Below are 21,264 nucleotides of genomic sequence, written 5' to 3'. Positions count from 1 at the left end.
TTCTTCCCCCTGTGGCATCAAATGCACAAGTATGCATCAAAGTAAACAAAGAAGGTCAGTAGGTTTTTCTTTTCCCAAATAGGTCATCATGCCGTCTGTTTCTACGTCTTACAAACACTGGTGGACAAGGTGTTTGACATCTGGAAGGAGGGGTTGGTTTATCTTCATGACTTCTATCTCCTCATACTTCCCCAAGGCAACTGCCACAACATTAACAAATGCTTGTTTTTAAGGAGCTCACTTGCACAAACCTCGTTTTACGCTCGTACATTGTACCATGACAGTACTTTCGGAGCTACATTATTGACTCGCACATGAAAGTGGTTCCTCGCTAACTGGGTTTCATTGAATGTAGCTGCCATAAAGGCTTCTTAGCTGATTGCTGAGCTTCGTGTGGCGGACTTGCATTCATCCACTTGGGGATCCATTAAACAGGATCCCTGAACATGAGCCCGGCACCCAGGCTGCCAGTATATTCCAGCTATTACTTGATATGACTGCAGAAGCCCACACTGGCCGCACATCAACAATATAACGGGTGGAATGACAATAGCAAACCATGACAAAAGACCTATTTTTGTTTACATAGTTGGAACACACTGTCCACTTGTTCTGACTAAAGTGTTTAAGTCAGTGTTCTGCTGCACACTGAGGCTTATGCTTCCCTTTTAGGAATTGTTGGCATGAAGTTTCCTTTATATAAACCAAACGGGAAGTGTTAAGAGATCTCCCGAGTCTGCTCTCCTCATCGTTTGCCTTGGTGCCAAAAAGCTGCCCTTCAACTGAGGACACTCGGTGCTCAGTTTGAACTATTGGTCAGCAAAAGAACTGGCACCACTCCCTGTCTGACAACTAATTACAGCACACGTACTGATTAGTCACTGCATTTTCAGAGCAAGGCTGCTTAAATAAGGGCAACGTTATTAAATACATAGGCATGAATTTGTAAAAAAAACAATCAGAAACCAAAAATGTGTTGCCACAATCCTTGTGACCCTTTATTGTGATCCTATAAATGAACAGTCTTTTTGTACAAAATGATTGTGTTACTAGAGCACTGAAATGAAAATGGACAACGCCTACTGTACACATACAAATGTTGGCTGTGGCAACATATTCCCAAGTGTGTGGTCAATTTTGGTCTACTGGTGATCGCCAACACTGAAGGAAGTATAAAATGACAGAATTTACATTAAAAAAAATACAAAATGCAGATAAAGGTGCTGTAAACAAACTTCTTTACACCTTAGCCTAAATGGAAGTCACACCACTTAAGGCAAGTGAAATATCAGATACGGTTGCTACAAATAAAAGTCAGAAACAATGTATATATAAAGCAGTTATACATCGACTTCTCGTTACTTTACATCCACATAAAATGGAGGAGGTCCGTTGCTGTGAGTCACCTTGATAATCTTCTTGGTTCATGTGAAATGTTTATATATTCTTTATACAGAATAACGTCCGCTTCTCATTATCACGTTACAGATGACCTAACACTCTTAAATATACCTTTGTATATTGTGTGTTCAATCCCATATTCAGTCTTTACAAGGTCAATTGCATGCTAAATGTGCTAGCATTTGGATATTAGATTAAAAAAAACTGTCTCACACAATTTACTTTCATTCACTTTCAGCATTTTGGAAGAGCAGAGGTTGCACTGCTTTGTGTTTAGTTAGACAATGAGAATAATGGGGTGATTATAAAAAGTTGTTTTCTTCTCTTTGAGTTTTCATACAAGGCACAAGGGTAGTGGTTTGCAAACTAGTCACTACACAAGCAATTGCTGCCCAGCAGAGCCTAAGTGGATTTATAAGTACATGACATGAATTTGCACACGTTACAGTACGACGATACAGATTGCAGAAGAGCATTTGTTTAACATAATAACACCACAGAAACCTATGATATGTCCAATAGCACATTTACACTGAGTGGTAGTCACATTTTAGGTTAAGTTACGCTTTCTTAAAACTGCAGTTATTTCAAATGTTTACAAAGTGCTGCACTCTTGTCCCCTTTTTATCAGTTGGGAACGTTGCCAGCACCAATTACTACGGGCAGTAACTGCTCCAGACAGAGCCTCTAACAACGTAGATGTAGGGAAGCTGAATGAGGCATTTGTTTTGAGAGGGAAAGTTGCTGGTGACCTATTCAACATTGCGCCCCGTGAATAGGACAATGTGTACATAGAATTGGGCCTTGGAGTAAACCAGTGGCCCCGTGTAACAAGTGTGTGGTACCTTGTAACTTTACAAGCAAGCTACAGTTCTTCAGACTCGAATCTGGTATCCGTTCATGTCTGCAGCAGATTTTTGCTCCAAAACCTTCTTCTCTCCAGAGGGACTGCAACAAAACAGACACAAATAGACGTTGAGTTCTATTCATGTAAGAAGGAAATCGTCACTAATTCATAAACTACTTATTTTCCAGTGACTAGGAAATTTTAAAGCCTGTATTTCTAGTGAAGAGCCAAGTAATCGAGGACAGAGGATCAAACCTACCGTCTCTCAACTCGGCTGATCCTGCGTATGGGGCTGCCTGGTCCTCTGAGGGGCGACCCCATGCTGTTCCTCCTATCTTTGGTGGGAGAGGGCGGCGCAGGCTTCCCTATCTGCAAACACACACACACACACACACACACACATCTTCATCAGAATGACTCGAAAACTCCACATGCAGCTGCATCCACTGCGCTCATGTCTTCGCTGTCAGTGGCTGAAGTCGATCTTTATCATTAATGTGATTGTGCCCGAGCACTCTCGCCGTAAAAGACCTGCCATCGATGGATGGAGCCGGCCACGCATGAAGCCCGGCCGAGCAGAGTCAAGCCATCGCATTAGTTTTATTACACACAGAGCTCAGCATCAAGGCTGCCTTCATTATGTCAGCACGAGAGGCGATGAGAGAGCATCGTTTGAGAGAAATCGCTCCTCAAATAGCCGGGTCAACATGAAGAGGCAGCACGTCAACAGAGATCTAATAAGCAGTTAAGCTGAGGACGAGTTGTATTCATCCTCCTTGTCTGTCGTCATTGCAGGAGCTTCTTCAGCTTGTACTGGTGTCAGTGAGAAAAGTAGACTTACAATGCTTCTGAAAACTCCTCCCCTACCTTCAGCCTCATGTCTCGAGTGTGTCTCTCCAGCTCCTTCCGTAGCTCCTCCTTGGTCAGCTTGTCTACGTCCAGTACCGAATGTTTCCATTCAATCTGCTCCACGCTGTGAGCGTCGTGGGACACGTACTGTCCGATCCTGACCTTGCGCAGGGTGTGCCAGTAGCCCCTGTAGGCGCTTTCGAATTCTTGCACCAAGTCCATCAGTGTCCGGAACTCCAGGGGCTTGAACATGAGGTCCTCCCTCCGGCTGGTGCCCAGCGCACCGAAGCGGCCCCCGCTGTGGACGCCCAGCACGATGTGGTGGAAGTGGTTCCCTGAGAACTGAGACTGAAAGCTGAGGGGGAAGCGCTCGACACCAGGCATGTTGTTGGTGAGGGAACTGTACGGGAGGTGGGTCAAGGAAACGGTGGACGTTTGGAGAGACAACGTACAGGAAGTCTGCCAAAAAGCAGATACAGTACAAGCGGAAGATATCATAGCATTTGAAGTGGCATGCAACATGACCTGCTGAAGTAAAGATACATCCCCAGGATCACCGCCTCCAGGCATTTGATTGGCAGAGCCTCCCGCGTCATCTCTTTAGCGATGTCCATCAACCTGTGCAGAACAATGGTTATCTGTGATATAATACACCACTGAGGGCGCCAAAATGACATGCACACACTGTTACTGAAAACAAAAATTGCACAGCTAAATCTAATAAAGCGAGATCAGGAAAATCGTTTCCTGCTGGCTTCTGCTTGACGTATGTTTCTACCCACAAAGCCCTGGGGTGATACAGCTGATCCACATGCAGCACATTAGCAGCACAGTACGACAAAACATCCTGTGACTATGAACTTGTGTATCTATCACTGGTGACTAGTGTTGGATAAAAGACAAAAATATGCTTACGCGGTAAGAGGCCGGCTCTTCTTAATTTCAAAAAACTGTGTTCCAGTGTGATTGTACCTGTAGGACACAGTTAAGGTCACACCATAACAGAGCAAAGTACTTTGGGGAGAATAGAAAACCACTGATAGGGTTTTGTGATATTCATAGGTTGTTGGTTAATTATGGATGAATTTTGTGCCTGACTGGAAGTCCAGCTTAATATAGAACAAAGTATCCAACAGTGGCCTACTTCCTTATGTTTGACACATATGTATCAGTGTGCCGAAACAGTGGGTCAGTAGGATTCATACAATTTTGTTTGGACACTATGTACATCCATTTGAGTATATACGATTGAGATATATCTTTCCAACTATTGTCAAACACATTTAGATACATTCAATAACCACTGTGGTACTAACCAGACAGTTTTACCAACTGAGTCAAAGGATACTGCAATTCCCTGATGTACTTCTGTATGGCTTCCAGGCGCTGTGGGGTAGTGGTGGTAGGTTGGTATGTAGGCACACTCGGCATTGGAATCTGTGGGACAGAGCATCCAAACAACTGCCTCATCCTTGTACAATCCCAACAGTCATTGCAACTCGAGAGTGTCGTGTCATGTGACCACGGTGCTATTTCTGCATGCAAGAGCATTCTTATTGCTCTTTGGTGCCTAAAACATCCGTGGCGTGCAAATGCTCCGTGCAGGGCAGAATAGAAAAAAACATGCATTGTGTTTTTTCCCTCTGAACACATAGGTGTAAATTGGTTTTTCACCTCGTGTGAGCTTCACCCGCATAGTGTGACTACATACTACAACCTACACATCAGACATATCAGACACCTTACCTTGGGAAGGTCAGTGGCACCCCGGATCTCCTTCCCCAAAGCTTCTCCATTGGGGTGTATTCGAGCCACATGGCGCCACATCCTCTCCCATGTCTCCTCGTCCACTGGGAGGCCTCCTCTGTTCACGTAGAAGGGCACCCCTCCATCCCTCAACTCTTCTTCGCCTTCCTCCTCCTGCTCCTCGTCTCTCTGCTCCACTGAGCCCACGATGGGCCTCAGCATCCCTCCTCCTCCACCAGGAAGCCAAGGCACAGAAACGTCCAGATTGACGCCTTGAACCTTTCACTGGTTAATCTGCTTGCAGGTTTAAGTAGGTTTCCACAACAGATGGCCAGCTCATGACATCAAGCAGAGTGTGCCTCAATTATAAAAATAAAAACTAAAAAAAAAGTCAATGGGAGTCTTAAATGTAAGGGTGATCTACTGTAATGAAAACTCAGCCTCGTAGTTGGAGCACCAATGATTTCCCCCGGTGAAGTATTACAAAATAATCCTTTTTGGAATAAAGAACGACTTTGCTGTAACTATTCAGCTCTTTGGTCAAATCTAGTAGACTGTCGTCCATCCAATAATCACACGATCATATAAATAAATACATTAAGACAGTAAGGCAATTTAGCCGTTAAGACGTGTCGCCTTTTTTATTGACGATACTGTGAAAGTTCAACATTAAGCATTGGCCGTTACAAGCCGGCCAATGTAACGCCACCGCAGCCTGTAAGAGGATTGACTCTGCAGACAACAAAGTATTAGAAATGACTAATTCCCTGTACCGTTAGAGGTCATTCACAGCCCAGATATGCAGCTAAATCTGTGCTGCCGGACAATCCCATCACCTCGACACTCCTCGTGCGTCCACTGCATCTCCGTTTCACCAAATGATCGCCTTCAGTCAGTTCATTGTTCATGCAGATGCTCCTGGGTTCAGTGGTTGCGGGTTGGGTTCGCTTCCAACGAGCCGCTCAGACACTCCCAGACCCCCGTCTACTGCGCATGCGCGGTACTGAGCGGATGATCTCAGCCGTCACAAATGCTGCATTTAGGTGCTCCCGGTAAAGCGTTAATCTGAGACCCGCTTTTGTCAGTTATTCACATATTTAGGTGCTTTTTTTGGCTGTTAACAGTCACGGTGAAGTGTTTGGTGCTGCCGTGGACGGATGACTTAAAGTAAATGCACTATTTATTTAAAATAAAATAAAAACTATAAAAAGGTAATAAAAAAAGCACATCCGGCAATCCAGCATGGTCTGGTCATGTCAAAGTTACTGGTTTATTTGTCATTAATTATTCATTAAAATAACTACAATTAGTTATTTTTAATAGTAATAATAATAATTTGCATTACCTCCTCCCTGTACTTTCATTGTTGGAAAGCCTGCAATTTAATGTGAATATCATAGACTAAAGCCTAGATTAATACTTTTCCTTAGGTACAAGTCACCAGATGGAGAACCATGTCTGAATAGGTAATACACAGGCACACATGTAGCAGTGTGCCATTAGGGCCTAGGGGCCTCATAGGCTGTAAACAAACGCATGTAACTGTGAGTCGTCCGGGCCTAATGGTAATGGGGCTCGGTGCATTTTACAATAAGAAAGAGCCCCCTGTTTGTTGGTGGTGTGTTTTTACGACTTTGCACTCCAAATGACTGCAAACAGCACACACACACACACACACACACATCCCACGCGCTGCGGAACAAAGCAGGGTTTATATATACATTTCTCTGCAATATCTATCTTTTATACAGAGGTACACCCCCTTTAGCCTGCGGGCCACTGTTGCATGTTTAAAGCAAGTCAAAATGACATGCTTGGCCCCTGACGGTCACATGTGTCTGATGCAGAGGGGCACTTGCTTTGTGCAACAGAGTGTGTGTGGAGATACACACCGGCCGAGAGCAAGATCTTCCCCACGTCCATCCCTGTGAGTTAAGGTAAGTCTCCACGGCTACACACACACACTGATATTAAGACACATGCCTTACCTAGACACACATTGGCTTAGATAAGGAGAGAAATAATACTGGGAGACTCCTGGGTTGATCTCTTTGTCTACAGGCAAGGAGAGATTCATAGCCGTTAAATCTCCTTGCAGGGTTCGTCACAAATTATCAATGCGAACGGGAAAAGAGGGATTCTTCCCTTTTCCCTCCCTGCCACTCCGCGAGCGAGAGGGGGGTGGAGGGGGTCACTCATCAGGCCCGAACGGGTTAACTCCTGTAGGGGGATCTTGATCTCAAATCAATAAATAAATAGCCTTGTAGGAAAAAAGAAAAATATATCTTCTGTAATTAAATAAAAGACCTCAAAACATTCATGAACACCAAAGCAACTGCGTAAAAATATGGACCTGAAATGACCTTTGTATCTTTCCCATAGTAAATTAGCATCATTGCTCATGTAACAAACATGCCTCTACATATGTGTTGAGAAAAACTGGAGATCAAAGATGTAGACATTGGATCAGTCGATTTATTCTTGTAACAAAAAATGTCATTTAGAAAAAACAAAATGAGTAATTTGCTGTTCCATCAAACACAGCCCATCCTCACCAAATCAAACCTCACACTATTTTCGATGGACATAAAAGGAAAGTCATAATAAACAGGAAACTTTGTCTATTTACAGGTCTAGCACAGTTGTAGAAATGTTAAAACCTTGGCGCACCATAGTCATCAGGCATCCGTTCAATATTGTACCTGGATGAAAAACAAACAAACAGATACAATCAGTTTAACTGTGTTTTTGATGAAGGAGTCCAGAATAACAATGGTATGCAAAAGAAAAAAGGCACACAGATGAAAGCTGCCATGCATTTAAAGCAAAAGTTGCTACCTGTGGTTTGAGATGTACATGATGGGTACGCCGGGGATCTTCCTGATTCTTCGCTTCAGATCTCTGTCCACAGTGGCCAGGATGTAACACTTGTGCTGTGGACATATATGTATGCTCTTGATATAACTGAAGTGCCAAAACGTAACATGCCATATATTTATCCACTATAATGATATAACGACTTGTTTTAAATAGTATAAATTACACCTGTGCCTTTTCTGCTATTTCAAGCCAAAATGACTGGTCTAGTGAAAAAAGACCATTACTTGTCCACACTGCTAATTTACACAGGTGGTGAAGATTCGCCATGTGAGGTGACTAGAGGAGGTGAGTGACAGTCACCATGGTTACTCCTATGCTCCAGTGAGCTCTGATACTTGCATCGGACGGCTGTTTACAGTTTGTCTGTGTACAGGTACAGTATGCTGTATCTGTCAATGTGGAACTAAACACTTAATGAAAACTAATGTTGTACTCTGAGATGTGCACCGCATTAAAGGATTACTGAAAACTATTGAAGCTCTGTTCTGCATGTTCTTTAACGCTAATTGATTATTTCATCAGCTGCTCCACAGCTGACCACGGGTGCCGGTAGACAGCGCTGATAAAAATGTGAAGCGAAATTTGATTTGAGGTTCAAGTTGGTTCTTTCCCACAGACAGCTGCATTGTCGTATACCTACAGTATTTGCTTATTATTAATAATCAGGTTTATAATTCCGTTCTCATTTCATCAATGGTTAGTCATAATGATAATAATAATAATTATACAAATAAATAATGTAATACCATGGCATTTTCTGAGACTGTTATCTTAATGTGAACATATCATAGCTTTAAAACCCCGATAGCAACAACTGAACATTATATTACCTGTGTTACCCTTTGGACTAAACAGTCATCGGCATATGTCCCCTTGTGTGTGCACGGCAACCGTTCAAACCGTGGATCCTTGGCTATCCTGCAAATACAAAACAAGCAAAATATGTAATTATAGGGTAACTTGTGAATTCATGAGTTCATACCCCAAGGGCAGTTATTTTTATATATATATATATATATATATATATACACACAGCAGCTTGTACCTGAGTGCGACTCTGTACTTCATCCCGAGCTTTTCGATCTCAGCCATCACACAGTCTGTGATACATGGGATACCTGGATTGGATAAAATTGCAGAAAAAAACTTAAATTAATATCTATACTGCATCAATTACATTGAGAAGATGGTTAAGATCATCATTAATATTTACTACTTGACAGCAGTCCTTACATTTTGCATACAGGCAGTCCATCATAGACTGAACAATGTCCAGTTTGGCCTTGATGGAGAAGTTGATGAAATTGGTGTCTATCAGAATGTGATACGGTGGACCAAGCTGAGTATTGTACTGGAAGAACAGGCACGACGGGTACTTTGTCCTGCAAAAAATGGTAACAGACAAATAGAAAAGAAATCAAGGAGCCACCCACTTCAAGTCTTTCATCGTGTTATTCAAACTGTTGTGTTGTAAACTTACACTTCTCTCTCCTTGAGCGCTGAGGGATCCCTCTTCTTTTTCTCCTTTTGTTTAGCCCGGTCTTTCTCTTTTCTACAAAGCAAACAAGGGGTTATAGTGGTCGCAATACTTCTGTAACTATCCAATGTTTTGTTTAGTTGAATTTGTATGCGAGACTTAACTGGATTAATATGAGGCACAGAGCTGAAGAATAAAATGGTTAAACTTACTGACTGATTTAAAAAGAGAGCAATTGAGAAAACGTACATTCTGTTATCCTTTAGACTTATCATTCTCTTCATTGCAGCAAACTTCTTTGTTTTCTGCTTCCCCTAGATTGCACAAAGCGACACAGAGAAATTCATTACGACCAACATAAAACAACCAATAGTTTTATAGCAGGAGAGAACACTGTTGAAACTCTCTAAAAATATGATACACATCAACGACCAAAGCTTCACGCTTAATCATTGAAAACACTAAACTAAACCTGACATTATTGAAGCTTTTCTTTCGGTAGGAATTCATCGTCTACTAACAGTAGTTAACGCTACACAAACAAACACTGAACGTATTAGCTAGCTAAACATCTAGCTAAACCTAGCTCAGGCTACATTCACGGTCGTAACGTTTTAAGGACAGCGATGCCATTTCAATTCCACTAATCTTGAGACCAAGATCTTTGCCCTGATAAATCAAAATTATACATGCAGACAAATACACGATTCCTTTCAGTAGCTGGTGTTGGAAGTGTAACGTTAGTTCAATTAAGTTAAAATGACTGTGCGGTAGGCGCTAGGCTAGCTCATTTAGCTCGTGGTTTGCCTGCTAAAAAGCTTCAACGCCAAATGAATAATACACACAATAACTCAAAAGGGACGTCAATTATCCAGACAGTCGCGGGGTAACGCAGTTAAAGATTACATACCATGATTTATATTTGAGCTCACAGATCTGAGTGGAACCTTCTCCTTTCCCCCCTCGTGTACTGTATAGACACGATTAAGTGTGACGTAATCAAACAGCGACACGTTTTCTGCGCATTTTCCGGCTGCTAAGCTAACGGTCAACAGACGAAGGTAGAAGCAGTGTTTAATATAATATATTATTGTTTTTTTTACACTCGCAATTTCGGTTTGTTTTTGCTGTGCAATCTCGAGCGGTGTCTTGTGACCGTGTCGTGTTGCGCGTCTTGATAACCGCCGTGGGGGTCGGCGACAAGCTTGTTGAAATGTCGCTGACATTGTTGGCTAACTTGGCTGCTAGCATTGTGCTCCGGTTGGCTGGTGACTGTAGCTGTGGCGGTTGGTCGGTACGATGCTAACGGTTGGTAACATTCGCCTCCAGCTTTACTCAGCGAGCCAGGTGACAATAGAGAGAATATATGATGTGTCCGTCCGCGGGGTTTATGTTCCGCAGCCGGTGTGTTGTGGTTTTTAAAAACGTCATCCAAGCGACACTCCGGTAAAGTTCCCCAAAGCTGACCTTTGTGGTCGCTCATTTAATTAGCTTTGTGGTTGTTTATAACGGTGGACGACATTTAGAAACGCTGTGACACATGAGCTCCCACGTAGAGACGGTGCATCATTCCGTCCCATCGCCATCCTCTGGACTGCTGGGCGGATTGGATTAAGACTGTAATTAGATTTTAACTGGCTTCTTTGACTTTTGATAGTTGGTTTGAACAGAGGCTGGTGAGAGTTGTGTGTCCATTCTTTCGCCAAGTTGTTCATGCATATTTCAGTGCTGTTGATTACATGTAATGCTATTCTTCCAACAGCCATCACTTATCCAAGGTGACACTTGAATATCCATGTTTTCTTGACAAAGGGGTTTATTGCGAAGCTCCTCCTTTGCGTGCTAATGTCCTAATGTTGACCCAATGTTCCTCTTTTAAATGCATTTGTTGAAATTGAAGCATTTTGTTATTTATTTTGGTCTGCTCGTTTTCCACCTAAGCAGTTTCTCTCCAATTGTAGGAAACTCGACTTGCCCCCTGGTGAGTGGCAGCTTTTCTTTGAGCACTGAGGGTCTGAGTGAAGGCTGAAAGATGGTCTGATGGACCGCCGCTTCTTCCTGACCTTCCTCTTCTGCTCTGTGTCGTGGATCTTCTTCTGGGAAGTGCGCTGGAAGAAAGGAAAAGAGAGTCAGATTGAGGAATGGCTCCAAGGACATAGCCTCTCTCAATACAGGCACCTCTTTGAAGGTCAGTGTCTTACAGACCTCTTCATTTGGGGATGTACATGGCTGGTAGCAGTTTGGTTGGTAGTCTGATCCTCGCTGAAGTAAGCAGTTGTAGCTTCAGTGACTTGCATAAGGACACTTCTCCTAGGCAGGTCTGAAACTTTCTGGTTTGGATGTTTTCCCCAACCATAAGTCTCATGTCTAACTTGACTTAAACCTGTTTAATGCAAGGCAATTGTGTTGCTTATTACAGAATTTGGTTTTGTCCGATTTTGGTTTTGTCTTTTTTAGGCTTATGAGATGCATGTGTGCATGGACAATCAGCCCAGGCTTAAATGTTTGTTATGCTAGACTTTCATCAGTATTTAAGCCTAAACTGGGGCATTACTGATGCTGATTTGTTGGCATGCATGTGATTGGGGATTTTAATGTGCTGTTCATGTGTCATCCAGATGTACAGACACTGGAGGAACTGAGTCTGAGTGTACTGAGCCGTCTGGAGGAGGTGGTGAAGGAACAACAGCGTTGGAGGGAAATTGCGAAGGCCCACATCCAGCTGCTGCGAGACTTTGCCTTCCAGGAGTGGCTTTGCTCCCAGAGCCTGGGGCACTATTATCATACGTAAGCAATATAAGGGCTTAACTTAAACATGAGTAGCTTTCCTTTTTTGGAAACAATTTTTTGTTTGCTTGTCATGAATGTTTGTTTTTCTCGGTGTGTGTGTGTCTTGAACTGGTTATGTGGTCATGTTTATGCCAGTTAACACAGGCTATATTTACACATGTCCACTTGAGGGCAGCCTCTCCATTCATGGCTGGCTGAGTTTGCTGACTCTGAGCTGTGGAGGCTGCAGTGTTTCAGAGGGTCACTGCAGTAAAAAGTATTCTTTAGAGACTGTTTGTGTGAGACCCTGCAGCAATGCAGGTGTTTATGTATGTGCGTTGGGCGCTCGCTATTGATGCAGCTAGAACCGGCTGTGATAAGTAGTTGTTGCGTTATAGAAATGCTGCCTCAGTCAACAAGGTCAACTGTGTTTCTGAAACACAGTCATAACATCGTCATCACGTGTCTCAGGAAAACAGTCTGATATTAGTAAAGGGACACTGTCACATTTCTGAAGGTTATGTCTCTCCTGCTATTGCTCCCTCCCGTTGCTGGACTTTAAACCTTTATTAATGACACAATTATGTCTTCATTCAGTGACGAACTGTGTATTAACATAAAATGACCATTAGATTAGATATTCCTTTATTAGTCCCGCAATGGGGAAATGTCACACTCATTTCTTGGCTAAAATAAACTGTGAATAGGGATTGGTTGCAGATTCACATATGCCTCGCATTACTTCTCAGATAAAATGTGTAATTATGAATAAGATGATAAAATAGATACAGTTCTATTAAAAAAAAATGAGATCCTTTTTTTATCATTACCAGAGTAATCAATTAAAAACACAGTGTAGATAAGCAACCAAGCCACACACTATGAACTGGACGGTTGAACAGCGTGCTGGTAAAGTCACATGTATCGATATACAGATAGTAGCTTCGCAACGCAAGATTATGTTTTTTTTTTATTGGTTACAAACATTTATCTGCTAAGATAAGCATTTTTTTTTTGCTGTGTTTATCGGGACATTTCCAATCCTTTGGAAGGGCTTGGTGGAACACGCCACATCGTCTCGCTACACTCTGTTGACATAACTGACGAGTTGAGCTGATAACATTGATGTTACTCTTGTAAAGAGTTTTCTATGTGGGAAAACCAGTTGTCTGCAGTCAATATAGGTGAAGTTAGCAGTCATGTTAGAGTTCTATTTATAAAGGCTGTACTTAAGGTTAAAAGTAATTAAACTTATATGTCACTTCACATACTTTCACTTTTGTTTTCCTCTGCAGACTAAAGAACTTGCATTGTATGAATCTGGATGATCTGGCTCAGTTTGACAGTCAGCTGCAGCTGTCTCTAGCTGGCTGGGGATACTACTACGAAGACTACATTAAGTTGTCAACAGGCATCAAGATCCTCCAGAACTCCAGGAGGAGTCGTGACCAGGACTACGAGATCCGGCTGGTGCACAGCCTTGCTGTGAGGCGTCTGAATGAGAAGTGGACAATCGGTGAGATCCTGATCATTTTCTGCCTTGCACTGTTTTTAGTTTGGGTTGCTTTCCACAGCTGCAGATAATTAAAAGGCATTTTGATTTAAGATGTAAACATAAGATGGATTGGACCATTGCTAAGTGTTGTCCCAAGTGTTGTTACTACAAGAGTCGCATATCATTTGAACGTAGCTTATGAGAAGTTCAGTGTTGCATCATCTCTGTGTACAGCCCAACATCAGTTTGTCTTTTTCTCTCACTAAACCACGGTATTCCTTCACATTGAGGATAAATGTAGGGTTGTATGAAACAATTTTTTTGTTCTCACTTTATAGCATTGTTTTTACTTTGTGTGTTACATTGGTAGTCTTGCTTAGGGCATGGATTTAAACATGCATATCACCATATTTCAAAACCGCCCACTTGAATTACACCATTTCCTGGACTTTGTGTCGATTCATTTGACACAGGATACCATGTAAAATATAGTGGTGCTGATGTCCATCCTGAGGTTATGTATTTACAAAGTTAAACCATACAGATTTAACCAGCAGGCTCAGAGCAGGAACTGTGTATCGTCTTAATTTTATTTATTTATTGGTACAATGTGCAATTGTCTTTTCAGCTGGAGCTCTCATATTTGGCTGTGCTGTGGCGCTGTGCTTCTTGATAAGGGACCTCATGTTTTACGTGATTGGTAAGTAGTGTTTTAGCGGTTTGTTCTGATTTGGCTGGCATGCTGGCACGTAACTCATTCTTTCAGTTTCTGCAAGCACCGTAAGGCGATACAACCGGTTTTACCAATTGCTTTAAAGTGTTTGTGTAGCCTAAGTATAGCCATAAACCTTAATCAAAATGTAAACTTTGTTTTTGTGATGAATCAACTTATTTCAAAAGCAAATAAATACCTTGCATGTATTGCCAACAACTTGCCTTCTGTGCTTCTCCCCTTCTTGCGACAGGTGGAATTACTGTTTCCATCATAGCGTTTGTCTTCACCATCAAGTTCCTGTGTGAGCTTGCAGCGAGGGTTGTCAGCTTCTTGCAGAATGAAGATCCAGGGCGACGCGGTGACCGCAGCATCTACGACTATGTCCGAGGAAACTACCTCGACCCACGTTCCTGCAAGGTGTCTTGGGATTGGAAGGAACCACAGGAAGTGGGGCAGACCATGAGCTTCAGAGTCCAGGTGATACTTGACTTTGAATGTGCCGAAGTTAAAGATGTGCTGTACCTCTTGGTTCTAGTCCAATTTACTTTCTAACAAGTGGCTTATGCATGCTGCAGTGTCAAGGATATTTGTTCGACGGAACTGAAACGTTCTTGTGTGGTCTCTTTTGTGCTTCTGTCTTAGCTGTTCTACAAGAATGGCCAGCCTTTTCCGGCCCACCGGCCTGTGGGGCTGAGGGTCAACATCACCCACATCGAATTGGCTCTGGAGATCCCTGTTACACAGGAGGTTCTGCAAGAACCAGAGTCCAATGTAGTAAAAGTTGCCTTCACTGTGCGCAAGGCCGGACGCTATGAGGTTGCTGTCAAGCTTGGTGGCCTCAATGTGGCCTACAGCCCTTATTACAAGATATTTCAGCCAGGTATTACTTCTGTCTGTGTTTTAGATCCAACTCGTATTTTTGCGGCATGTGATTATTGATTTGACAAGTTTGTTTTGCTGATGGTGCATTTTTCTGTTCTTTTATTCACTTCAGGTACAGTTGTCCCATCCAAAACCAAGATAGCCTACCATTTCTCCACCCTGGTTCTAACTAATGGCCAGCAGCACACTTTGCAGATTGAGCCCAGAGACGAGTATGGGAACCCCACCAGTAACTCCACATCTCTCACAGATGAAGCCAACTACAGTGTCCATGTGCACTCTGTAAGGGAGCAAACCCCTTTTCTATTATCCAGTTAATTGTAATTTGAAGATTTATTTTGTGATTATGATTATACAAATGAAAGCCAGCGTTTTGTTTCACCTTTCCGCTCCCAAATTGCACAGTCCACGAGCTTTACAGTGTAGCAGAACAGGCTCTGGGCTGGCATTAAGTTTGAGTTTTCCTGTTCTCGCAGCTGGGCATGGTGGATGATGACAGTCTGGAGGAGTACTACAGTAAGTCAGTGAAACTCAATAAGCAGCAGTGCCAGGTTCTGCTGAGACTGACTCTGAGGAAGACGGGCTGTTTCAGGGCCCGCATCTCCTACACGGACCAGCCGCTCAGCAACGGGGAATTTGACATTATTGTTCTCAGTGGTGAGCGGCCTATACATGCAGAAGGAAAACACACCACTATTTAGCCTGATAGCTTGTTTTTCAAAGCCTAATACGCATGCTCTCATTGCCTATTACAGAGAATGAGAAGACCTGTGTGGAGAAGAATGTGTCCACTCCAGGCATAAGCATCTACTTCGAGGCATACCTTTACAGCAATGGGAACTACAGTTCTTCATGGCAGTTACCAGCCTCCTCTTTACTGGCTCCCCAGAGGAGGCCCTCCATGGGAGAAGAGGAGGATGAGCACGACTCTCCTGTGGAGGGACAACCTGAGAAGGTCAAGAAACCAAAAAAGGTCTACTGCTACATATCGCCAAAGGTAAGTGGCCAGCGTAAAATGGAATGTTTGTGACCACAAGGAAGTAAGAAATGCTGTACTTGAGACAGTAGAACTCAAGACACGTTCATGTAAGGTGATGCTGACTTGGACTTTTACGCCAAACAGCAATTATCCGTGAAGGAGTTCTACCTGAAAATTATCCCATGGCGCCTTTTCACCTTTCGAGTATGTCCAGGAACGAAGGTAAGCAGATGTCCTATCAGAAATCCTGGAGAACTGGCCACTTTGATTGTTTTTTGGGAATCTCACCGTAATCTTCGGCTCTCTTTTCAGTTCACCTATCATGGCCCTGACCCGGTTCACAAGTACCTAACTCTAGTGGTGGATGATGGGATACAGCCTCCTGTGGAGCTCAGCTGCAAAGACAGGAACATCATGGCTGCCACATTCATTCGCTTCCTGCACAAGAACATTGGTTTGTTTCAGTCTTGAGCTGCACTTTGTAAATGCGGTCTTTTGGGGGCGACTGTAGCAGTAATTTGATGGTATTGTCCACAGGTGGCTCTGAAACGTTCCAAGACAAGGTGAACTTCTTTCAACGTGAACTCAGGCACATCCACTCCAAGAGACCTCGCACCAAGACCTGCCTAAAAATCACTCGACACTCCATTCTGGACTCGGTGAATGCTGCTTTACTGCACTATAACTCTGCATTATGAAAACAGCCATGTAATCCTGATGATTTTGACTCTCATTTGTCTGTCCCTCTTGCTGCTGCTCAGTCCCTGAAGGCGACGAAAAACTTCTCAGTGTCAGACTGGAGTAAGAACTTTGAGGTCGTCTTTCATGATGAGGAAGGTAAACGACACATCTGAATGTAGTTGCGGAAGCTTCATGGTGTCTTCAGTGTGAGTGTGTGTTAAGTCCATGAGTTTTAATTCAGTATTGAATTGCAGCTCTGGACTGGGGAGGGCCTCGCAGGGAGTGGTTTGAGCTGGTCTGTAAGACCCTCTTTGACACCTCCAACGAACTGTTCACCCGCTTCAGTGACAACAACCAGGGCCTGGTGAGTTAGTCTATGTGCCTCCTTCCACATGTAAAACCACTTATCTTATCCTATGAAAAAATAAGAGTGCATTCAACTCTATTTTACAGGTGCACCCGAACGCTGAGCGGCCACCCTACCTGCGTCTCAAGATGTACGAGTTTGCAGGCCGCGTCGTAGGGAAGTGCTTGTATGAGTCAGCTCTCGGTGGGGCCTACAAACAGCTGGTCCGAGCTCGCTTCACACGCTCCTTCTTGGCCCAGATCATTGGCCTCAGGATGAACTACAAGGTATGGAACACGGTACATTCCCACAGAAAATATGTTTTCCTCGGACGTTGGAAGGTTTTCATTGTTTACGCTATGTTGTCAGCTGGTCTGTCTCATCAACTTCTCAACATTCCTCACGAAGCCAATAAACCTGATTTGTTTCTCGGCATGATTTATTTGATGGAAAAACGTGTTTTGCTATTTATCCAACGTAAGGTTTCAAAGCTGAGAACTAAAGTCGACCCAATCATGTTTTTATCCTTCCATCAAGATGACGAAATGCCCTGTTTATTTAAAAACGCCATTTTCCTGTGTTTTCATTTTATTTTCCACACACAGTACTTTGAGACGGATGACCAGGAGTTCTACAAAACTAAAGTCTGCTTCATCCTAAACAATGACGTGAGTGAAATGGATTTGGTGTTTGCCGAGGAGAAGTACAGCAAGTCGGGACAGCTGGAGAAGGTGAGGCAACACTTTGGAAATGAACCTCCCCCTTTTCCCTGATGTCATTTCACAGGAGATAGGAGCAATAAACCAAACAAAAGAAACCATATTGCTCTTTTGGCAAGCGTTTTTCTTCAAAACAGGGAGTTGTGAGTTTATATAAAGGTGGAGGAGCAGAGTTTGATGCTTTGTTGCTTGTTATAAATTGCCACACAATAACTGGCTGAGTAACTTCCCATGTCGAGTTTGACCTACTTCTTTTTATTTAGATGCATATATATTGCTCCAAACTGTTAAATATGTGGCCATTAATGCTAATGCTGTCAAGTGTGTGACATCAATCACACAATCCTGTTTCTCCCATCTGGCCTCTTGTCAAAGAGCAACACTTGTGCTGTTTTGCTCTTTTACGAATGCTCTTTGGCGTTTATATTGTGCCTCATGTTCTCTTGCAGGTGGTGGAGCTAATATCAGGGGGATCTCAAATCTCTGTGAATAATGAAAACAAGATGCATTATCTCAACCTGCTGGCCCAGTACAGACTAGCCAGCCAGGTGAGAGATGAGGTGGAACACTTCCTGAAAGGTGAGGAAACTAGCACAGCTGCAGCCGGCCACTTGTTTTGCCAATTCCTCTAATTTGAGATCTCCGGTAATGTGCGCGTAATTAGTGTAATTTCCTGTTCAACTGCAGGCTTGAACGAACTGGTTCCAGAAAACCTGCTGGCCATATTTGATGAGAATGAGTTGGAGGTATGTGTGATGAATACAATAAAATCCAGTGGATCTGTAAAGCACTGCTGGGTAATAGTTATTTGTTTTCCTTTTAATCTCTTCAGCTGTTGATGTGTGGCACCGGTGATATAAACGTGCAGGACTTCAAGGCCCATGCTGTGATTGTTGGAGGATCGTGGCACTTCAGAGAGAAAGTATGTCCCGGGAACGGTTTCTCCATTTTCTTCCAACAGCAGGCCGGCGATTTAAATTGTCTGAGTATTGTCGATGTTCTGTCTCGACAGGTGATGAAGTGGTTCTGGGCCGTGGTGTCCAGCTTCACCCAGGAGGAGTTGGCGCGTCTGCTACAGTTCACCACCGGCTCCTCTCAGCTGCCCCCCGGGGGATTCAACACCCTCTGCCCCTCCTTCCAGATCATCGCTGCCCCGACACACAGCACCTTGCCCACTGCACACACGTGGTGAGTAGGAAGACACCGGCAGGTTTACGTAAAGGAGGCGGCTTGAGGCTTCAGGGATGGCAATGTCGGTCTGTTTGATTGCGTTCTCCATCCAGACTGATCTCAACAACTACTTTAATGGAAGTTTTCACAGACATGTATGGTCCTCAGAGGATGAAATATACTGATTTAGGTGATGGGCAACTTTTCATCCAGCCCCACCAGCTCGTTTTCATGTTTATGGTGGAATATCTTAACATTGACCGGATGATGGATTGGCACAAACATTCATGAAGAAACTCATGGTTCTAAGATGATGAACCCCTGACTTTTCTCTAACGTCATTATCAACTCAAAATGTTAAGCGTGGCCAGTTACCTTAATTGCATCTCTCTCTCTCTCTCTCTCCACTAGAGGCATAGAGGTCCAAAAGAATAATTAAAAATGTTTTATTTCGGCCACAGATGAATCATTACTCAGGCTAGGAAATATTTACAAGAAGGTTATTGTTCTTCATTTGATTCATTAATAGAAAAGTTTTAGAATATCACCATATTTTGTATTTTTAGATCTAGAAATGTTCCAGAAAATGCTTTATTGGGATCTAAACGTTGGCTTTCTCTCTGTTGTCCATTATCTATCTAGTTTTAACCAGCTGTGCCTCCCCACGTATGACTCCTATGAGGAACTGCACAAGATGTTGAAGCTGGCCATCAGTGAGGGCAGCGAGGGCTTCGGCATGCTCTGACTCTCCCATCACTGGCACTGTGTTCCACTTGTTCAGGAGGAGACCAGCACTGCCCGCTCCAGTGCACCGGTTTCCTGCATTCATCTGCGTTTAACAGTGGGCTTCCTGGCAGAGAATCACCCAGACTCCATATAGATACTCTCTCAGGATGAGAGGGCATTACAGGAAGTCCCAGAAGACGGTCCTGAAACTGGAACTCAACATATGAACTCTAGTGCTACTGTTTGTATATAAGATATCTCGCTTTTGTAAAAAAAAAAGGAAACCAGGAACAGCTGGAAGAAGGTGAGGTTTGGGCTAGTTGTATTTCTTAATGCTCAAGTTTGCTTAGTTTTATATGTTTGAAAGACATGTTATGCTAGAGCAAAGGCCGTGAGTATTACTTTATAACTGCTTCTTTTGCATTTTGCAAACTGAGGAACACTTAAGTGCAACAGCGGCCTCCATGTGATGTGGGCGACATGTACAGCACTTTGGCCTTAATCGATCAGGGACTGATGTGTGTTTGTAAATATATAATATCACTCTTTTATTCCAATACTTGTACATACTAGTGTGTATACATAGGTTTTCATCTTATTACCTTTTTGGTTTGACATTTAGGGAGAAGGGATTTCTTTATTGTTGCACGTTTAATGGATTCTTTTTTTTTTTTTTTTTCCTCAATGAAGGAGTGGGTTTTAAAAGAAGTCATTTCTATTGTTTATACATGTTTTTAACTTATTGCGTCTTAAAAACCATATTTGTGTTCACCCATACTGTTGAAACTATGTTTGTCTGGAGTTGTAAATGTTTTTGTTATGTTTTATAACCTGCCTTATTCATGCCCTTTGCATCTGAATGTATCCCGAGAGGTGCATAGCTGAGAGAAGCATAGTCGGCCATAGCAAGGCAAAGGTTTATAGCAGTTATTCGAGGACATGCAGAGGTCACTGTGGATGTTGGGGAGAGCCCATATATAACAAACATTTAGTTATGTATGCTGTCTCCTTTTCACGTTTACCTGTTATGGTTTACCTCAGACTCCTATGCCACCTATTCATTCATTCATTCATTCTTAAACACATATGGTGAAGCCTACTCATCCGGTCGGTTCATAGCTTCATAGCTGCCTCCTTCCTTTAGCCATATTACCCCACAGCTTCACTTAACTGAAGCATTATATCAGTGGAGATTATGTCCCAGTTTGTTTTTCGTCTACTATAAAACAATGTTGTTAGTGTTGTCAATATCCTGAGCCAACAGAGTTCTTTTTTTCCTCTCTTTTTTTTTGCTGTTCATAATTGTGTAACAATTTGTTTGCTGTCCCAGAGTTTACATGTTCAGTATCCATTTTGTACTATTGTATGCTGCCACTCATATAGTTTGTAGAACGTTTAGGTAAACTCATTGTTTAGATTCAGAATCAAAAAGTTAAAGGAGGATTCGTCTCAATAGTATTATGAACATTTGAATATGTTCACATTCCCCACAGAGCACTCTGGGTCCAGTTTCACTGCTCACATTCGTCTCAGCCGGCAGTAACAGCTCGACTGGGCCGCCGAGAGATTTCACTTCATTCTT

At 42.9% G+C, this 21,264-nt stretch overlaps 3 protein-coding genes across 3 annotated transcripts; 1 reads left to right on the top strand and 2 right to left on the bottom strand.

Annotated features, from left to right (window-relative positions):
• Positions 1-2,220: 2,220 nt before the first annotated feature.
• vash1 (vasohibin 1) lies at positions 2,221-5,065 on the bottom strand (the record flags this gene model as incomplete). Its single annotated transcript, XM_079231452.1, has 7 exons — positions 2,221-2,349; positions 2,508-2,617; positions 3,116-3,497; positions 3,641-3,715; positions 4,013-4,069; positions 4,446-4,534; positions 4,844-5,065. The coding sequence occupies 7 exons, from the start codon at positions 5,063-5,065 to the stop codon at positions 2,277-2,279; spliced, it is 1,008 nt and encodes a 335-aa protein (XP_079087578.1). The 3' UTR covers positions 2,221-2,276.
• Positions 5,066-7,298: 2,233 nt separating this feature from the next.
• On the bottom strand, positions 7,299-9,509 carry fcf1 (FCF1 rRNA-processing protein). Its single transcript, XM_079217123.1, has 7 exons — positions 9,450-9,509; positions 9,204-9,275; positions 8,957-9,105; positions 8,769-8,841; positions 8,554-8,641; positions 7,682-7,776; positions 7,299-7,545 (listed from the first exon to the last, which is right to left on the bottom strand). Exons 1-7 carry the CDS (start codon positions 9,482-9,484, stop codon positions 7,497-7,499), a joined length of 561 nt encoding a protein of 186 aa, XP_079073249.1. The 5' UTR covers positions 9,485-9,509; the 3' UTR covers positions 7,299-7,496.
• Positions 9,510-11,240: 1,731 nt separating this feature from the next.
• arel1 (apoptosis resistant E3 ubiquitin protein ligase 1) lies at positions 11,241-19,701 on the top strand (the record flags this gene model as incomplete). Its single annotated transcript, XM_079218613.1, has 21 exons — positions 11,241-11,388; positions 11,819-11,987; positions 13,265-13,485; positions 14,093-14,164; positions 14,430-14,656; positions 14,822-15,059; positions 15,174-15,343; positions 15,538-15,718; positions 15,817-16,058; positions 16,185-16,262; positions 16,353-16,494; positions 16,578-16,699; positions 16,802-16,877; positions 16,976-17,085; positions 17,175-17,354; positions 17,673-17,798; positions 18,236-18,365; positions 18,474-18,532; positions 18,619-18,708; positions 18,799-18,974; positions 19,599-19,701. 21 exons carry the CDS (start codon positions 11,241-11,243, stop codon positions 19,699-19,701), a joined length of 3,060 nt encoding a protein of 1,019 aa, XP_079074739.1.
• Positions 19,702-21,264: the final 1,563 nt, after the last annotated feature.

The sequence above is a fragment of the Taurulus bubalis genome (genome assembly GCF_910589615.1).
Source record: "Taurulus bubalis genome assembly, chromosome: 1".
Classification (NCBI taxonomy): domain Eukaryota; kingdom Metazoa; phylum Chordata; class Actinopteri; order Perciformes; family Cottidae; genus Taurulus; species Taurulus bubalis.
The sequence above is the reverse complement of the archived record's forward strand: the minus strand, read 5'-3'. Positions and strand labels throughout refer to the sequence as shown.